At 43.8% G+C, this 21123-nt stretch overlaps 1 protein-coding gene across 5 annotated transcripts in view; it reads right to left on the bottom strand.

The window, feature by feature from the left end:
- LOC142198341 (von Willebrand factor A domain-containing protein 5A-like) overlaps positions 1–21123 on the bottom strand; it is a 94026-nt gene that overhangs the window by 57355 nt on the left and 15548 nt on the right. For 3 of the 5 annotated variants that reach the window (XM_075269326.1, XM_075269318.1, XM_075269346.1), the window contains exons 5-18: positions 19490–19659; positions 18688–18814; positions 18200–18369; positions 17960–18048; positions 17587–17731; positions 16462–16541; positions 16134–16248; positions 14928–15086; positions 14629–14732; positions 12325–12533; positions 10318–10359; positions 7234–7320; positions 6609–6650; positions 2997–3178 (exon numbers count right to left, since the gene is read on the bottom strand). The exons of 1 other annotated variant lie outside the window; for it this stretch is intronic. In XM_075269326.1, coding sequence (XP_075125427.1) covers positions 2997–3178; positions 6609–6650; positions 7234–7320; positions 10318–10359; positions 12325–12533; positions 14629–14732; positions 14928–15086; positions 16134–16248; positions 16462–16541; positions 17587–17731; positions 17960–18048; positions 18200–18369; positions 18688–18814; positions 19490–19659 — 1721 coding nt within the window. The remainder of the gene's footprint in view (positions 1–2996; positions 3179–6608; positions 6651–7233; positions 7321–10317; positions 10360–12324; positions 12534–14628; positions 14733–14927; positions 15087–16133; positions 16249–16461; positions 16542–17586; positions 17732–17959; positions 18049–18199; positions 18370–18687; positions 18815–19489; positions 19660–21123) is intronic. One more of the 5 variants, XM_075269336.1, reaches the window with a different exon arrangement.

The raw sequence follows: 21123 nt of genomic DNA, 5'->3' as shown, positions 1-21123 counted from the left end.
CATCTCTGATGCAGCAGAGCTGAGTGTGCAGCACGGTTCAGCGGTTCTCCGGTGTAGCAGCGGTTCTCCGGTGTAGCAGCGGTTCTCCGATGTAGCAGTGCTGGCCGTGCGCTCAGCTTGGCTGCATGTCTGGAGTAGCTGAGCTGAGCGCACGGCCAGCACTTCTACATCTAAGCATAGGAATGCATTGACCAGCTGTTACGGTTCTGTATATATAAATATTTTTTTTTAAACTACAGAACCTCTTAGCTGTAGAACACTACAGCGTGGTCCACAGGCCCAATGGTGGGTGGCTGTATGTCTGAACCCAGTGTGAATTACTGCAAAGACACTGCAGCGCGATACTTAATGTGAACAGTGTATACTGTGCGACACTCCATGTGAACAAGGTGCAACTAAAACCCTACCAGTTTAGCTCACTTGCCAGGTGCACCAGTACAAGTGAAACACACACGGCTGCCAAGGGTTAACACTCACCCCAGGCCAGCAAACACACACACTTACCCCTGCGACAGCTAGGGGCCACCACGGGAGTTTTAGAACATTCTCCTGCACACAGCTTGGAGTTACCAGGGGAGTTTGCATGGTCCTGCACACAGCTTGGAGCCATCAAACACTCATGCTCCCGCACACAGCTTGGAGCCATACATGAAGTCAGACAAGTACACATAGGCTATCTCAGAGACCATACCTACCGCAGATCTACAAGCTGGAATGGCGTCTACCGCTCCTAGCCCTGGTGTAGCTTTAACAGTTCAGGGTTTACAGGTCCTACCTAACAGCACCCAGGAAAAGCAGAGAAACCCCTCACAGAGGCCTAGTCTGAAACCTGCCTGAGTACTGGACCCTATCTCTGCAAACTACTGTCATTCATTCCATGGACTTAGAGGATATTTTAGTCTCACACTATTTAAAGGGAAGTCCCCGCCCAATAGGGGCAGTGGCCATGACCTCACCGCTCATGCTCAGTAGGGGAGAAAAGGCACTTAGCTTGTGAGCAGCTCCAATACATCTGAGCATGCTCAGTAAGGTGAAAGCTGGATGGTTAGACTGACCCGCAGGTGGCGCTGTGCGCTATGATAGCAACCTGCGGGACCCAATCCTAACACCAGCGTTGATTGGCCGAATGCCATACAGAGTACAGCATTCGACCTATCAACGCTGGTTCTGCCGGAGGAGGCGGAGTCTAAGAACGGACCCCAGCAGTCTCCATTCTGGTCAGATCTTAGACTCCACCTCCTCACAGACGAGCCTCTGGCAGAACCAGCGTTGATTGGCCGAATCACTACAAAGCGTGGGGTCCAACAATTTTTGGACTACATACTGTGTAGTGAATAGGATGGTTTTAAAATCCAATCTCCGAATGATCGGAAATTGGATTTTAAAAACTATCCTGAAATGTCAAGATTGGCTCAATCCTAAGTGCTGGCGATGTAGCAGTGTCCAATGTAGCAGAGCTGGACCTGCTACACACTCAGCGCTGCTGCATCGGATTGCTACAATCGGTGGAGCTGAGTCTGTAGCAGGTTCAGCTCGGCTTCATCTCGGCATAGGAATGGATTGACCAGCGTTGATTAGCTGAATGCTGTATTCTGTATGGCATTCGGCCAATCAACGCTGGTCAATGCATTCCTATGGGAAAAAGTCAGCTCTCGCATATCGCAAGCTGACAGGGATCCCGACGGGATGGAGCCCCAAAGAGCTGGCTGAGTAACATTCTCCCCTAAATAAAGGTAATCTCTAGCTAACCCTGCCTGTACATCTATCCCTGTCTCACAGTTACATAGTTCACAGTATTATATGACCCGGATATTAAATCCACCATTCGTATAAATTGGAGGTCACTTGATTTAGCCAGCCAATTACTTTTTCCGATTTTTTTTTTCGATACCTCAGTTGTCGTAGTTCCTGTCCTGGGAGTTGATACGAATCTTTAGTGTGCTTGCCTCGTGGTATTCGATTGGAATCGAATATCTCGAACAGCCTGATATTTCATCCAATATCTATTCGATCGAACAGTGTTTGCTCATCTCTATCGCCAACTGTACAGGAGATCTGTACCAGCGTAGAAGGATTTCTTGAGCTGTCTTCCAGTGGGCTGCCCCCTTTGAAACCCACTTAAACTCAGAGGCCTCATACCACTCAGGCAGAGAAATAGATTTGGCAAGGTCCATCTCCCACCTTGAAAGGCATAGAGGTTTGATCCGCTCTGAGGGGGTGGAGAAAAAAAGCTGAGATGCCGCCTTTAGGAGGTGCGGTTCGTCTCCACAGTCTCCATACAAGCCTGGGAAAAAACAAGTCTCGACGCTCCGTGGGTTTGAAGAAGGTGCTTAAGCTTCAGGAATTTAAAAAAATCCTTGTGAGGAGATCATATTCCTCCCGCAATACAGAGAAGGAATTAAAGCGATCGTTCTCATAGAGATGGGAGATTTTGCAAAGACTTTTCGCTATCCAACTGCGAATTCTCAACTGAGGGAGAAATGCGGTCACGTACAACAGTGGGCGTTTCGCTAGGGGGACCAAATCCTCTAAGGCAGTATGTGACAGCAAATATCGCCACGCCCACGCAGATCCTTTTATACTCAGCAATGAGGCCTGATGAAGCTGCTGGCCAAGGTCCGTGGGGCGTAATATACTCATGAGTGGAGCCTCCACATTTTTATTGTTGTTAGTTATTTATGTATTTATTATATAAAGTAGTAGGGTTAGATTTGACAAGATTCATGGCTCATAGAGGATTGTCTCTACTGACACACTGTAACAAACCTAGGAAGGAGGATATTTGGTTTCTGTAAAGGAATTCTTCATTTACATGCATGGACAACAAGCAGATGATTAAAATTGTGAGAAATTAAAACCAAACTTGCCAGGAGGTTCTGCATCAAACTTTTACATTCAAATAGCGAGTAGTATACTATGGTATTCGAAATACTCTTACTCTATCATCTCTAATTATTATATCAAAGGGAAGGATTCTCCTAGCACACCGGTCATACCTGATCTGGATTCCTATTGCTGATGTCCTCCTGAGATAGTCTCAGTATTGAGGAGAATTCAGGGTTCAGATTCCAGGAACCGTCGGCATTTTGAAGAGATATCAGCTTGACAACTGGGGGGGCCGTCATATCTGGAGGTGGAGGTGGAGCGAAGTTACAAATGGCTCCACACAAAAAACCAACTGTATAAAAGATAATAGTCCAGGTATTACATCACATATTGAGTTGCAAAAATCATGTAGCGAAGATTTCAAGTATCAATAACCAGGGCTTATATCTATACAGAATATATTGTAGGTGAAATCTACAGAATATAGACAGATGGATCACTTTGTAAATACATTGTATGACTTATCCGGTCCTGACCCTAAGTTGCAGGTTTGATGATTCTCCTGAGCTGCAGTCACAATTCTGATGGTGCTGAGTGAAAACAATCAGCAAGCTTGTAGATAACTCTATAAAATGATGCAGGAGGACTTTTCCTGTTTATCTACTTGCCTTAATGCAAATCAGCAGAGTAAACAATGAAGAAGTAGGAACTACTATAAGATGTCTGGAGCTGCAGGAAGGCTGCAGAATTGGAAATGCAGCTCCAGAGTATAACATAGAGCTGTCTGCTTCCTGCTCCATTCTCTGTGTACCAGTTACTAAGAACAGCTGACTGATGGGGGTGCTGGGTGTCAGACCCCCACTGAGATGATATTTATGACCTTTTCTTCAGGTCAACCATCTATATCTTTAGCCCAGTAAACCACCTTAAGGCTAAGGCCTCTCGGGCCGGAAATGCCGCACTAAAGCGCTGCAGGAACAACCGCGGTTCTTCCCGCAGCGCTTTGAACAGAAAGTGGACGGAGTTTTCCTCTGCGGACTTACTGTTACAATTATATCTATAGGGGAGCCACTGGCGTTTCCGTAGATATAATTGACGTGCTGTGATTTTCAAAACCGCTACAGTTTCGGAAATTGCAGAGTGACCGCGCTGCAATTTTTTCCACAAAGTGAGGATGGGATTCGCTTGAAGTACTGTAAAACGCCACTATTTTCCCACGCATTTCCGCCACATGCAAGTCACGGTGTTTCCGGCCCCAAGAGTGAAATTGAAGAATCCAATTAAATATGGCTTTTATGTTAGTACTAAGCTCTATTTATAATCAAAGACCCCCCTCAACCCAATGATCCAGAATATGCATGGCATGGATGTGCGTTCAACTGAATTTTCCCTACAGTGTTCACTGAAGACTAAAGGTTTAGCAGCACAAGTCGATCCCTGGAGGTTAGAGAGTCCAAACCCATTACCATTTGAGGCTAAGGCCCCACCGGCCATAATCGCAGCGCTAAAATGCTGCGGAAAGAACCGGGGCATGAACGCATTGTGGTTCTTTCCGCTGCCATGGAGTCTTCCTCCATGGACTTTCTCTTAACATTATATCTATGGGAAAGCCGCCAGCATTTCTGTAGATATAATCGACATGCTGCGATTTGCAAAGGAATAGCAGCGTGTCCGCACTGCAATTTCTTCCGCAAAGTGGGCATGGGATTCGCATGAATCCCATCCCCTTTGCTTGCACTGTAAAACGCTGCGATTTTTCTCACAGCGTCTCCGCTGCAGGCAAATCGTGGCGTTTACATCCTGTGGGGCCTCGGCCTGAAGGAGATAACCCCTTGGGCACGCTATGATTAATAACAACTGGGAGGAGATTAAACTTTGCTTTTACCCAGGGCCGGCGTTAGGGGGGGCAACAAACTGGGCAATTGCCCAGGGCCCTGACAGCCTAAGGGGCCCGCTGCGCTGCCTAATATTCCACCACTATTTTAGTGGAATGACCTTAAGAAAGGCTATTCTTCCCCTACCTTTAGAAGTCTTCTCCATGCCGCCGTTCCGTAGAAACACCGGTTTTCGCCGTTATGCAAATGAGTTCTCTTGCAGCACTGGGAGTGGTCCCCAGCACTCAAACAACACTGGGGGCGTCCCCAATGCTGTGAGAAAACTCTCCAGTGCCGCCTCCATCTTCTTCAGGAACATCCTCTTCATGCGTCTTCTTCCGGCACAGGCAGTGAAACTTGTAAGCCTCGGACAGAGCTGACTACGCATGCCCATAGGCCACAAGAAAAATGGCCGCTTACACAGTAAGTAAGCGGCCATTTTTCTTGTGGCCGCGGGCATGCGCCGTCGGCTCTGCCCGAGGCTTACAAGTTTCACTGCCTGTGCCGGAAGAAGACGCATGAAGAGGATGTTCCTGAAGAAGATGGAGGCGGCACTGGAGAGTTTTCTCACAGCATTGGGGACGCCCCCATGCTGAAGAGGATGTTTCTGAAGAAGATGGAGGCGGCGCTGGAGAGTTCTCTTGGAGCATTGGGGACACAGTGCTGCCAGAGAACTCCTTTGCATACCGGCAAAAAACGGTATTCCTACGGAACGACGAAGCAGAGAAGACATCTAAAGGTAGGAGAAGAATAGCCTTATATGGCTATTCCAATGTGTGAACTACAAAAAAATAAGTTTAAATGATAGGATCCCTTTAAGAAAGGCTATTCCTTTGCCTACGTTTAGATGTCTTCTCCGCGCCACCGTTCAGTAGAAATCCGGGTTTTCTTTGGACATGCAAATGAGTTCTCGCAGCAATGGGGACGGGCCCAAGCGCTCAAACAGCATTCCCAATGCTACGAGAGAACTCTCCAGCGACACCTCCATCTTCTTCTGGAACGCCCTCTCCCTGTGTTTTCTAACATCCTGGATTACAATCTTCTAGGTCTCGGGCCCAGCCGACTGCGCATGCCCGAGGCACAAGAAAATGGCCGCTTACACAGTAAGCTGGTGTAAGCGGCCATTTTATTGTGGCCCAAGTATGCGCAGTTAGCTCTGCTGGAGGCCCGCCTAGAAGACTGAAACCCAGGACGGAAGACGACACAGGGAGAAGGCGTTCCAGAAGAAGATGGAGGCAGCGGTGGAAAGTGCTCTCACAGCATTGGGGATGCCCTCAATGCTGCGAGAGATCTTATTTGCTTTGCATAGCCGAACAAAAACCCGGATTTCTGCTGAACCGCAGAGAAGACATCTAAAGGTAGGAGAAGAGTAGCCTTTCTTAAGGCTATTCCTACGTGCTATCGAGAAAAAAAGGGTATCCAATGATAGGATCCCTTTAATATTCTACTTCTATACATTTATCTGCACAGCAGAATGGTACAATCCATAGCTCGGTCCTGTGTAATACATTCATGGACTGACAGTATAGGACTAAACATGGCACTGGCAGTTAGTCATACCTCTCAACCATCCTGGATTCAGCAGGAGAGTCCAAGGACTGTATACTGTGGGTACAACTGGAGAAGGACTGTATACTGTGGGGATACCAGGAGAAGGACTGTATACTGTCAGGGCTAATGGAGAGGGACATATAATGTGTGGGCAACTTAAGGGGAATAGTACATTGTAAGGGCAACTGGAGGAGACCACTATAGAGCACAAAGAGATATTGATGGGAACGAGCAGAGGCAAAGTAGAAGGGGTTACGGGTGGATCTTAATGTGTAAATTCACCATGGTGTGTATGCACCCACACAATTTGTAACCAGAATTTTTTAAATATTTGATAATAATGTAGATTTTACATACCTTCCTTCTTGTACAAATCTTTCAACTTTCTCTTTCGAACTGCTTAGTAGGAAAAAAAATAAGAATTAGTGTTGCATTGCTATGAGTGTATGACAGAAGGGGTACGAAGTCTCTCTAAGGAGACATCGCCTCTATGAAGCCACCTTAAGGCATAAAATTTCTTATTAAACCATGTATGCTCTGCTAAGAACCTTCTGGAAAAAACATACAAATAAGTCTTCCTTGGTGGAAAAGGGAAACTTGCTCTAGCGCCACCTTTTGGAAGACCTCTCACCCAGACAGTATCCTATTTGGCACCGATGAGAGGCTATTAACTTTCCATTTGGAAGACTTATTTTGACTTGGCTTTACTCCCACAATTCACCATTAGGTTCAGGAAAACCAGGTATTGATCTGTAGGGAGCTGCCTTCAAAAAGGTGGTGCTAGAGTAACCTCCCTTTTACTACCAAGGAGGACTTTTTTGCATATTCTTTTTCAGAGAAGATTTAAAGGCAGTCTACCATCGCCCCCAAACACTTTACACTGTCGGCACCATGTTACAGTTACTGGCCTATGTGTGGACGTTGAATTAACATAGAAGACTGAGTTAAAGGAGAAAGCTGAGGAAAATATAGAAGACCGTACCTGGATCGGGTGCTGCAGCATTAATGGCCATACTTGGCCTGGGCATTGCTGAAGAATACATGGCTATATTTTGTGCAGGAACTGAACCTGTGAAAGGAAAAGCAAATTATTATAAGTTGGAAGATCACTCAATATATTACACATTCATCTCCATATTATAATCACATTGAATACACAATTCTATGGTTTTACATATCTGGACATTTGGTCCTTAGAAGGTCTTAAAATCCAGGTAAATCCAAGCTCAGATAATGACTATCTCAACATGACAAAGTACACCATGCCAGGTCACCAAGGCCACAAAGCAGAAGTCATGTATGAATAATTAAAGGACTTGTCCAGGAATTTATTTATTTTTTTTTACATCAGGCCAGGGAAGGTGAAAAAAATAAAAAATAAAAAAATCCCCCAAACATATACACATGTCCCCGGTGCTCCAGTGACTCCCAGCGTGGTCTGATCCTGCTGTTCTTCTGGAAGAAGTCCCAGGCGCATATGACCGCTGCGGCCAATCAACACAGTGTGGTTAGGGACTTGTCACAGTGTGGTTAGGGACTTGTGCCACAGGAAAACACTGCAACAGCAGGACCATGTTGGGAACCACCATAGCTCCCAGAAGCATATTCCACTGCCACCACCACTACAGCATTGAAGTCTTATGCAAATTAGGCAGTTAGTGCACTGGAGGTGGGCCTTCAGCTCCCTGGAGCACTGCTCCACCATTAATCTGCTGGGCATATCACAACTTCAATTTAAACTATGCTTTCCCATATTAAGGGTCATTGTATGGTGGGGGTCATATTAAAGGGGACATTATACTTGGGGGCCAAATTTTAGAAGACATTATACAGGGCGTTTATAATTAGGGGGAGACTATACTGTGTGAAGCATTATACTGTGTGGAGACCACAAGGAGCATGATACTGTTTAAGAACCATTAAAGGGGTACAAAGGGACATGCCAGGGAATGGGCAGAATCAAAGTGGGCATGGCTTACAATACCTAAATTCGCTGCAGTGTGCTGGGCATCGGTGGGCCATGCATGACTTGCAACAGATTTTGGTTGTTTTTCAGCCCTTTTTAAACTTGGAAGGTGATATTCTATACTCCATAAGGACCTTGTTGTTGGTCCTACCCACTTCACATGGACCTAGTTGGTGGCAGTGCCTTGGAATGTAGCTGTGCTCAGCACACTCTCCGCCTCAGCATTTGGTGTTGAAGCATAGTCTAAGTTAGAATAAGTAAGTATTCCTCTCCTACATGCAGTCCTAAACGGTCTGGTTTGATGTGGACATGGGAGGGTTTCCTACAGTCCTGGTTATGGGCTGGTGACTATGCAAATGTCCTTATGGAGTATAGGATTTACATGCTACCCTTACAATACAGTAGGTGCTAGAATAGTGTTGGTAAAATCAGATGCAACCCGGTATACTGTGGATTCAGTAGATGGTGCTGCCTCCTGTGACTGTTAGTATGAAGCACCATCTGCGGTGTCCATGACAAACCAATTGGGTTAGGGTTGCATATAGGAGAGACGTTGTTAGTCTCTACTTCAACAATGCAATACCCGAAATACAGAGGCTCCAGGTGTGTTCGCTATGATGGGCTGGCAGGGTATTATACATATGTTAGTAGTTTGGTTCTGCTACTATATTTATTATACGAGCACGGTTCTGGTATTATACTTACCATATTTTTCGGACTATAAGACGCACTTTTTTCCCCCCAAATTTGGGGGGAAAAGAAGGGTGCGTCTTATAGTCCGAATGTGGCGCCTGGCACCCGCCGTAATAGAGAGGCGGATGCCGGCAAGGGATAGACGCCGGGGCCTGAGACATCACTACGTTCCTCTGCCCTGCATGAAACCAGCAGCGGCAGTGGCGATGCTATTCCGCTCCTCCGTCTCCCCGCCGCTGGCTTCATGCAGGGCAGAGGAGCGCAGCGATGTCTCAGGCCCCGGCACCTGTGATGGCGTCTATCCCTCGCCGGCATCCGCCTCTCTAGTACAGCGGATGCCGGGTCAGTATCGGTGGCCCCTTCTCCCCCGGGGCCGGTCCCCACCGGCCCCGTACCTGTGAAGTTGCAGGCCGGCTCCTGCGTGGCGATATCGCAAGAGCTGACCTGTTCGAGTGACAGCCGGGAGCCTAATGAGGCTCCCGGGCCTGTCACTGCTATATATTAGTATTGCGGCTGGGTCTATGACCAGCCGTAATACTAATAGACAGAATGTCCCATAGACGGCAATAAAATAGTAAAAAAAAAAAACCTTAAAAAATATATAATAAAAATATGAAATAAATAAAAGTTCTAAATCACCTCCTGTCCCTAGAATATATATATATATAAGTAGAAAATCATATATCATAAACCACCGGGGTTTTTTTCAATACAAGGTGATCTAAGCAATAGATATTCCCCAAAATGGTATAACTAAAAAGTACTTCTGGCCCCGCAAAAAAAAAACACTCTATGCGTCTCCGTACAGCTGCAGGGTCACCTGTCAATGTGGCCTTGCAGCTGTTGCAAAACTACAACTCCCATATATTATATATTTTACCATTTTTTGCTTCAAAATTTTTTTTCCCTATTTTCCTCCTCTAAAACCTAGGTGCGTCTTATAGTCCGAAAAATACGGTATGTTATCAGCTTGGGTCTGGTGCTGTATTTATTATATAAGCACGGTTCTGGTATTATACATATGTTATTAGCTTGCTTCTTGTGCTGTATTTATTATATGAGCACAATTCTGGTATTATACTTATGTTATTAGCTTGGTTCTGGTGCTGCATTTATTATATGAGTACGGTTCTGGTATTATACTTATGCTATTAGCTTGGTTCTAGTGCTGTATTTATATAGTGTGCTACTGCACTTGTTAATGGACGGTGCACACCTATAATGCTGAATGTGCATATTGGTCTATGTAGCAGGTTGGACTATAGTCATCATTAAACCTCTCACCACTAACTGGCACCATGGTGCCAAACCAATGATAAATGAGATTGGCATTGGCTTGAGACATTCTAGCAAGAAGAGAAGAGATTACATGCAAAAAGATCAAACTTACGCAAAGACACTACTTACGCAAACATTTTTTTCTATAAAAACATACTCTGGCCATTAAACCTGAAAAAATAATAGAAGAAAAACAATATTAAAAAGGGACAATTTTATTATATGAACATTAATATGGCCAATTCTAACATATGGAACTAATATGGCAAGTTCTAAATCTAATACAGTATATAGGCACCAGTTCTATCGTATACAGTGTTGGCCAAAAGTATTGGCACCCCTGCAATTTGTCAAATAATACTCATTTTCTTCCAGGAAATGATTGCAATCACAAATTCTTCGGTATTATTATCTTCATTTAATTTGTCTTCAATGGAAAACCACAAAAAGAATTGTCAAAAAGCCAAATTGGATAGAATTCCACAGCAAACATAAAAAAGGGGGTGGACAAAAGTATTGGCACTGTTTGAAAAATCATGTGATGCTTCTCTAATTTGTGTAATTAACAGCACCTGTTACTTACCTGAGGCACCTAACAGGTGGTGGCAATAACTAAATCACACTTGCAGCCAGTTGAAATGGATTAAAGTTGACTCAACCTCTGTCCTGTGTCCTTGTGTGTACCACATTGAGCATGGAGAAAAGACAGAAGACCAAAGAACTGTCTGAGGACTTGAGAAACAAAATTGTGAGGAAGCATGAGCAATCTCAAGGCTACAAGTCCATCTCCGAAGACCTGAATGTTCCTGTGTCTACCGTGCGCAGTGTCATCAAGAAGTTTAAAGCCCATGGCACTGTGGCTAACCTCCCTAGATGTGGATGGAAAAGAAAAATTGACAAGAGATTTCAACGCAGGATTGTGCGGATGGTGGATAAAGAACCTCGACTAACATCCAAACAAGTTCAAGCCGCCCTGCAGTCCGAGGGTACAACAGTGTCACCCCGTACTATCCGTCGGCGTCTGAATGAAAAGGGACTGTATGGTAGGATACCCAGGAAGACCCCACTTCTTACCCAGAGACATAAAAAAGCCAGGCTGGAGTTTGCCAAAACTTACCTGAGAAAGCCAATAACGTTTTGAAAGAATGTTCTCTGGTCAGATGAGACAAAAGTAGGAAAAGGCATCAACATAGAGTTTACAGGAAAAAAAAAGAGGCCTTCAAAGAAAAGAACACGGTCCCTACAGTCAGACATGGCGGAGGTCCCTGATGGTTTGGGGTTGCTTTGCTGCCTCTGGCACTGGACTGCTTGACCGTGTTCATGGCATTATGAAGTCTGAAGACCACCAACACATTGTGCAGCATAATGTAGGGCCCAGTGTGAGAAAGCTGGGTCTCCCTCAGAGGTCAGGGGTCTTCCAGCAGGACAATGACCCAAAACACACTTCAGGTCAGCACTAGAAAATGGTGGTGAGAGAAAGCCCTGGAGACTTGTAAAGTGGCAGCAATGAGTCCAGCCCTGAATCCCATAGAACACCTGTGGGGCGGGAGAGATCTCTTGGTGGCAGTTTGGAGAAGGCCCCCTTCACATCTCAGGGGGGACCTGGAGCAGTTTGCCAAAGAAGAATGGTCTAAAATTCCAGCAGAGCCTTGTAAGAAACTCATTGCTGGTTACCGGAAGCGGTTGTGCGCAGTTATTTTGTCTAAAGGTTGTGCTACCAAGTATTAGGCTGAGTGTGCCAATACTTTTGTCCGGCCCATTTTTGGAGTTTTGGGTAAAATGATCAATGATTTGACTTTTTTTCATTCTCTTTTGTGTTTTTTCATTGCAAGCAAAATAAATGAAGATATTAATACCAAAGAGTTTGTGCTTGCAATCATTTTCTGTAAGAAACTGAGTATTATCTGACAGAATTGCAGGGGTGCCAATATTTTTGGCCAACACTGTAAGTGCCGATATGGCTAAAGTTATTTTATAAGCACTGATATTGCCATTTTTTTGTAGGAGCACTGCATATGGCAGGTTCCATTATAAGGACACTGATGTCTTTTAGATGTGCAACGTCCTGGTATTTTACATAATGTGACAGCATTACTACATGTCCTAGTGCCCACACAAGAGTATAGAGTTCAGTACGTGGAGCAAGGATGTCTCTTCGTACTGGAGGACCTTCCACTGGAGTCTTGGTGTCCTTATTAACCGCAACAAAGGCAGTGAGTGAGGAGATGACTCGAGACTGTAGACTGGTCTCCAGGATCCTCTTCTTCACCTCCTCAGACTTTGAGTCCTTTCCACTTTCCAGCTCAGAGATCAGAGATTTGGCCGCCAGTCTATGGATGGTGGGTCTAAAAGAAGAACGAGAGTTAGAAGATGGGTAGACCTGGGCTGTAGACTGATATCAACATGGTCATTGTATACAATGGTTCAAGGAAGAACCATGTTCAATATAAAGAAGTACAGATCAGAGTACCTCACGAGATTCATTTTCTATATATCTGTGAGATTCAGACTTCCAGTTCTATCCAAACAAGTTTCATACAAAACGAACAAGAAGTGGGATCTCATTAGACCCCATAGTATAATAAGTGATGGTCCAGGGTAGGTTAGGAAAAATAACACACCTATACTCTCCTCATATGACTTCTGGTCATTTTTGTGGTATCTAGTGGCCCCCAACATCTTCTTCGGGCCTCTTCTGGTCATGACACTCAGCACATCTGATGTGACTGTTGTGGCCTGGTCAGAGGCCTCAGTTGTGATTTTGGGGCACATGACATCAACCAGGGGCTGGAAGAGGCCTGTAAATAACAGTGGGACTGTTGGATGCCCAGGAGATGCGAGGCAAGGTGAGAGTATGAGTATTTATTTTCCATCATTTTCCCTGGGCCTCCACTTAGTGTTTCATGGGTGAAGGACCCCAAAAGTTTTGCGTTTGGGCAAAACAAATCCGTTCTCCCCTCCATATCAAGATGCAACTTTAGAAACTTATATGCTACCTATTATTGCATAGTTAAGAAGTGTAAAAAGTTTTGGAAATTTTGGATCCTTTCGGTGAAATCCTGGATTTTTATTCTTTCCCTTGCTTCTGTATTGAGAGCTGTTCCTGCCTCTCACCGAATGTTACTGTATAATATGTACAGAAAATGAGGGCAGAGGAGGGTCACTTCAAACAGTTATATCTTGGGCATTATAAAAGGTACAAACTTGCTTTTGGTGTCATAGGAAAGAAGACATTCTCACATCACAGTAAGGTTACAGTGCTAAATTATTTCCAGAGATATCATTGGTTGGAAAATCAGTTAGGATATTTGCATCCTCTATAATATATACGATAGAAACATCCCACGTCCAATAAAGAAATGGTTTCATTGGGGAGACCACAAAATGCTCATGGGCGGACACTGTCTGCCGGGTTTCCGTCTTCTGTCGGCAGAAGACGGAAACCCACAAAGCAGAGACCGGGCGCTGGTGTGAACCCACCCTAAGCGGACCTTTCAGCACTTCCACCAGCTTCAACTCTATGCATCTTTCAATAGGCGTCATTCCACTGATTCTTACAGTTTTCGAGCTATCAATGCTGTTAGATTCAACAACCAATATACTTTCTGATTTCTACTGGTTGATGTGTTGACATGTTACGTTTCTACATAGTCTCTGCGGGTTGGCCTAGCACCTGGGGCTTAGCCTGACAGCAGGAATCCTGTTGGGCTTCTAGGTCACTCCCCGCTGTGCTGCCACTCCCAAGACAGTAGGAACCCACTAGGTTTATACAACTTGATCAAACAGTCCAGAGAATATCATGTTCATTTTTCTAGCTTTTACTGAGAAGCATGTAGTGATGTGTGGTTCATATCTTTTTTCTAAAGTTTTGGTGCACCTTTCTGTAGACTCCACTCCACTGATTCCGGCACATTTGGAATTCTCTAACCCTCACTATTCCTGAGCAATGAATGATGTTAAATTCAACACCCAATATGCTAAGTAGGCTCAGTCTCTATTGTCAGGTGGGTTGTCCAAGAACAGATATAGAGAGTCTAATTATCCTATCAGACATTCAAACTAACTGCACTGATTGCTCAGTAATGGTGGGGGCTAGAGACCAAATTCTAGTTGTGCCCAAATCAGATGTAAAGAGTTAAAGTTGGTTTAGGTGGTGAGAGGTCCTCTTTAAAGACTCCTCCTGGGTGCTCCATCTCTGCAGAATATTGTCTTTGATTCATCTTAAAGCTGTATTATACTATATCACTGGTCGTCCATCAGGCTGCTCCAGTACTGCAGATGATCCTGCTCTATAATCTCTCCTCTCTATGTCTATCAGTCCTACCGAAACATTTCCCTTTGTGTATTTACATCTGTCAGGTTGTTGGTGTTCACATTAATTCTTTGTATCACTTCAGTATTTGTGTTTTTCTATTTCTCTGTGAATTCTCCTTAAATTACCTTTCAGATTTCTCAACTTTAAGAGGGAAAGTAATGGCGTTCTTCAAAAGTTCATCCTTAAAGTTGTACTGCAGGCAAACCTCACCCTCCGCGTCAGCCTCCACCTGAGATATAGAAGAGTAAAATTTAGGGTAAATTCACGTTTTTTTTTTTAATTTTTTGCAGGTGGATGAATGGGAGGCGGAAACCTTGGCAAGGCAGATTCTTCCAGTGATTTTACCAAATATTTGCAACTTTTTGCCTTGTAAGCCAGAAAAATTGGAATACATGGGATAATAAATCTCCCCTATCTTACCTACCTTTCCTTTCAATTGAGCATAGATAATGGACTTTTGACCCTGGAAGATGGCAGTGGGGACTTTAGACAGGAGAATGGCTTCCATGCCGGATGGAAGAGACCAAGTCAGTGTGACATTCTTCACGGTTGGCTGTAAGGAACATTTCAGAGCCCGAAGAACCTTGTAGAATTCAAAAAAATAATGAGAAAAACCACCATTTTAGGCAGCACTGGATGACCATCTAAAGTGTCGGTGGGGTCTCCTGAGTTTCTCATGATAGCAGGAGAAGATAAGTATCTGGTTAGAAGGCTCACTGGGTATACAGTTACAATGTAGACCAAGGTGTATCAATAGTTGTCCTATGTGGGAACTGATCAGTGGTGGAAAGGAAATGTAGTTGACCAGGCAGTTTACTGGTGGGCCACCAATTCACTAACTGAACATTGACTTGTCCTTTCCTCTTCTATATTATGGCTGTGGCTGTCAGGGGCGTTGAAAAGTGATGGCCATGCATGGCACTAGTATTAACCACAGCTGTAGCAACTAAGCCATGGCGGCACATGGAATCTGCTACATTGGAGTCGTTTACCCTCCCCAGCATGTTAAAGGGCTGTGACAATCAGTGGCCATGACGGCCATCACGGAGCCAATAAAAATGATAGATTGTCCCATAAAAAATGAGAACTTAGGGTTAGTTCACACGGGGAGCGGTAAGGCGGATTTTGACGGGGAGCCATGTAACTCTCGGGTCAAAACCCGCCTGAGCCGACAGTCGCGGCTTCCCCCTCCGGAGCATGCTCAAATGAATGGGCCGACTCCGGAGGTTGCTGCCACCAGGTGGATGCCGTGGCTCAATGAGCCGTGGAATCCGCCTGAGGGGGCGGATTATGTCGTGGATTACGTGCTATAATCCGCCCCCTTAGTGCCCGTGTGAACTAGCGCTTAGAGCATTGTAGATGGAAAAAAAAAAAAAAAAAAAAATATGCGAGCCACAATATGGTGCCAGGTCTGTCTATGGGCGACCTAATCCATTGCAGCAGTTCAGTTTTGTTTTTTTATTAACCCTACCATGTCTTTTTTTTTTTTTAAGATTGTGTGTTTATCAGTAATGGGGCACATGTGAACAAATACTAAAATGATACCTGTTGTACCCAGATACAATCCCCATTCATGCTAATGACAGCCATACAGTCAGGAGGAAGCCTAACCAAGATGACCAGGACTTACCTTGGTTTGCATTCTGTCTTTGCCGGTGATGAACTCAGATATTCCACCTCCTGCTCTGGCCACGCCTTTCATGAGGGATGTAGAGGCGCCTTCACCGATCCCAAATGTGAAGCATCTACACAGAAATAGAAGCTCACAATGTGATAGGTCATATAATTCAGCCATAGTAGAATACTTCGTCCTCCACCTTACTAGGGTTCTTTGAGATATTAAATAAGTTAAGTAATTGTTAAGAAAAAAAAATAAATTACTGTTTACTTAATAGTACAAAAATAGAGAATGACTAAAAAAAATAAAAAAATAGTGACAATAGAATTATTGATATTACCGGTGATTATGAGCGTTTTTCTGGACTTCATCGATCACTTGTTTTGTGTTCCCGACCTCACCATCAGTGAAGAGGAAAACCTTAGACCATAAATATAAAGATCTCAGATTTATCACAGACTAGAAAATTCTTCTGTACATGGTGGATAAATCATGTTCATATTAAACTACTCCCCACATTATATTGAATTGGAAGTCCATGGTAATGCTAAATTATAAGGTGAAGTGAGAAATCAAGATCTGCCCAAGAAACCACATAAATACTGTAAGACTCAGTTCAGAGGTAAGAGAGAGAGGACAATTCATTACCCCACCAATACAAGATGCCCCTGAATTAAGAGGCTCCAACCTCATAATAATTTTGTTGCATCTTGCGAGGTTCCATGCACCAAAATTGAAATCTTCACCAGTCAGGGACAGGCATAGATTTCAGATATAAGGCACAAGAGTTATTTGTTGGCCTAAGGTGTTCCCATCACGGCCCATCGTGCTCTCCACCCTGCTACTCTGGGAGATTGAGAACATGGCACATTTTAGTACATTTTTTGGCACAAATGGCCATACTCCAAAAATGTTCCACTTTTGTGGCAGAAAACGAGTGCTTTTTTATTTTATTTTTATTTTTTTAATTTTATTCCCACCGATGATGTTTCTACCTCCCTTTGCTTACTATTTCATACAGAGGTTCCAAAATCCTACAGAAAAAAAAATAAAAAAAAATTGCTTGCACCGGATGTAGTAGGTGCGTAAAAATATCACTCTACAAGCAATGCAATTGGGGAATATAGCTTCAGTCTCACAACGCTGGATGGCTATGCATTTGTATTAAAAATTTTCTGCAATTTTTATACAATGAAAGTTCTCTAAAAGATCATTTATGTGGGAAGATCAACCCCCATCTATACCAAAAAAATTCCTCATTCAGTGTCGGAGTGGTGAGCTTAGGGCCACCAGAGGAATTCATTCTGAGGGGCTTACAATACAGCTAAAAATTGGAAATATTTCCTGCCTCCAATACCAAATTCCTAAAAATGCACCCGGTTATAGAGGAGATATACTGTAGAGTGTAATATAGTGATTCCAACTCTCTCACATCAAACCCAACAAAGCTTCACATCATTTTTACCTGTCTTGGGTGGTCTGATCTTCCAACAGTATCATAGATTTTCTTTAAGGGGCTCAGGATTTCTGTTCCTCCGAAGTTGGCTTTCATCTCCTTGACCTTCTTGATGGCTTCTTCCATGGATTGTTGTGTATACTCCTTACTCTCCCTAAAGAATAAATACATGAAGTAGTGAGCTGCTAAGAAATTATGGATTCCATATTGTCTTGTGACTTAATCTATAGATAGAAGATCAATTGTTGGAGCCTGCATGATGACAAGCGGTGAGTGTTACTGTATAAGAAATTGCAAAAGTATAGCCTAACCCTGCCTCAAAACGTAAAAAAGTATATGTATATTTATTTAATTGACCAAAAGGGATGTATAATAGACTCACGCGAAGAAAGATTCAAAACGGGAACCAAATCCAAAGATATTAAAGTAACACCCAAGAGGCAAACTCTTCAATAGAAGGACCAGGGTCTCCTGGATAAGAGGAAAAAAAAACAGTGTGATGATGGAAATAAGAAATACCATGGTAGCCAAGTCTCCTCTCGCATAATAAGGTATGTGGACTCTTCCTCAAAAATTTCTAAATGGCTACTAAGTAGATGGTGCCCTGGAATCAGTCACTAACCTTAGCACTGTCAATACGTTGGGGGGCATTTGGCTCTGAATTCATTCTTGATTCCATACTCCCAGACTGGTCCACCACGAAGATAAACTCTCCACTGTTTGTCTGTTCCTGCGCAGTTGGGATATTGGGATAGAAGTTAAACATGGCGACAGACTCGGTCATTAAAGATCCTAAACAAAAACAGGAGAACAAGACACCAGTTAGTCATGTGATATGGACAGGATAGGTCATCAGTATGTGATGGGCAGTGATGGTGCTCAGTAGTTAGCACTGATGCCTTGCATGGGAGTCCTGGGTTCAAATCCAGCCAGCTTCATCTGTTTGTAGCCACATAGGTAGGCTTCTTCTTCTATTAAGACACTATTATTGGTTTGGGTGGTATTGTGGACCCACTAAAGGAAAAAAGTTTGCTTTTGAATGATTAGCAGTAGGTTTTCTTGAAATCTTCATAAGGCCAAGGTTGGGGAAGTTCAAGTGTATACAGTCACCTTTTGGCTCCTCAGCAGCATTAGATACCACTCCAGCCTCCACGGTCACGCTTGGTTTGTTTGCCTCTAAGTAGTAGGCAAGGAGCTCCACGTCTCGCTCAAACTTATGTCCCTCAGCTAGTGATACCTGGAAATGTTTAAAGACTTATAAGAAATACCAGAGTGACTAACACATGTAAAATATTATTCCAAATTAGATTCTATGAAAATCCATTTTCAGCTGCCTAGACAACAGGGAGAATTTATCAGCGCCCACCTCTATGCCAGTTTTCTGGTGTGGATGGATGATAATGTTGGGCACATTTGGTACAAGGCCCTCAGCTTAAAGTGTGCCCCATATCTCCCATTCTGCACCTCGCTTACCATAAATGTAATTGGGTCGGGTCTGGTTGACTGTCGCCAACACTAAGGGACAGTTCATGCAGAGGAATTTGAGGTGGTCTTCTGCCTCAGATTCCTTTACATTTTGGGTTTTCTTGCTTCGTAACCCCAGACACAATGGGACTAAACAACCTGAGCTTCGCATCATGGATTCAGCAGCTAAATCCACCACCGAATCTGCAGGAAGCAGAATGATATTTTTCAGTATCCCGAAACTAAAGAAGCCTCCATCACTAGCGGTCATTGAAAGCAATGAGAAGCAGATTCCGGATGGAATTTAGAGCTGATTTTGAGGTGGAAGGGTCACATATCAGAAAAATGATAAGAAAAAAAAACAAAACAAGGAGCATTGCTTTCTGCATTGTACCACATATTCACTAAGGTTTTCTCCAGTCCGCACAGTCCTGTGCTGTCCCCTCACCTTGGCGCCGGTCTTGTCCTCATTAGTATACTCCATAGGGCTGATATCACAGTTGGACGTTATCTTGGCAATGCCATACGCAGACTGGAAGTGAGCGCTCAGACTCAGGGTATATGGGATCTCTCCGACAGGCACTTGTGGGCGGGTGGCGGTCACACTCACAGCATGTTCTACATGGTGGGCAAGGAATAAGGAGAAAATCAGGAAGAGTAAATCAGCCATTGTCATCTATCATTATTGTTTAGACTCATCATTTTTCATCTTGATTTTCTGTCATTCACATACTATCATCCATCCTCTATATCTGTGGACATCTTTACACCATCATCTACTATCTCTATGATTCTTCTTACTCAACCAACATTGTAACAACTATGGGCCTTACGTAAGCTCATCCATTCCTCATCCTTCTCATTACTCTATTCATTTCTCCCATCGTTTAGACTGATCATCCATTTATATGTTGACACTAGAGATGAGCGAGTACTAATCGAAACTCTTGTTTCGAATAGCACCCACCCATAGGAATGAATAGACGCAGCCGGCACGCAGGGGGTTAAGCGGCCGGCGGCAAAGTCTGCGTGGCGGCCGCTTCCATTCATTCCTATTGGTACATGCTATTCGAAACCGCCGTTTCAAATAGTACTCGCTCCTCTCTAGTTGACACCATGCGCTGGGGGAAGGGATCAATGCCTCCGATCAGTATGGGCACTTATTATGGGCATTAATGCTGCCAAAGACATGGCGGCCACCAAATTTAAATAACCACCATCCACTGTACTATTACCGCAGATGTTGAGAAGAGGTTAAAGATTTTCTCTAACCATGTTTGTGGTCACATCTTTTGCCTTTAACTATTGCCAATTGGATGGCCGAGTTATCCTCTCGTACATCCACCATCCCTGCCTGTTTCTCTGTAAGGAATTAGGGTATCATGGCTGGGTTTCTGATAATTTGAAGAGAATAGAAAGTTCCTGAACTCTTAGTTGCATGAATTGGCAAGTGAAAAAAACCCTGTCACCACTAAGATGGTCAGAGAGAATCTTTAAAACTATGCAGAATTTTTAATTAGTGTTATTTGCAAAAAAAACAACAAAAAACAAAACTTAATTTTGTACAAGCTTAGATATGGCCATGTCTATGGGAAAATTCTCTCTCTTTTCCACCCATTTCATCCAAGAGATATCACTTTGAAGACCATGAAGTTTTTGTTGAGGGTTACCCTATATTGATTATTACTAGAGATGAGCGAGTAGGTATTCGATCGAATACTAAGGTATTCAAAATAGTCACTCGATTGAATTGTAAACCCAGTAAAAATTTGATTCCCCTCCCACCTTCCCTGGCGCTTTTTTTACACCAATAACTGTGCAGGGGAGGTGGGAAAGGAACTAGGACAATGTAGGCATTGAATAAAATAGGAAAAAGTCATTGGCTGGCTAAATCAGGTGACTTCCACTTTATAAGAATAGTGGGTGTCAGATTCGGGTCAGATGTGACGGTGCAGTAGAGAGCGAGAGACGTTCTGCCAGGGTTAGCTAGGAATTACAATTATTTAGGCAGAAATCTTCCACCAACAGCTCTTATAAGACCTAAACTTATATCTACCACTGCTTGAAGATTGTATATTATAC

The sequence above is a fragment of the Leptodactylus fuscus genome, chromosome 1, assembly GCF_031893055.1.
Source record: "Leptodactylus fuscus isolate aLepFus1 chromosome 1, aLepFus1.hap2, whole genome shotgun sequence".
In the NCBI taxonomy this organism is placed as follows: domain Eukaryota; kingdom Metazoa; phylum Chordata; class Amphibia; order Anura; family Leptodactylidae; genus Leptodactylus; species Leptodactylus fuscus.
Note: the sequence above shows the minus strand (reverse complement) of the source record. Positions and strands in the feature narration are given on the sequence as shown.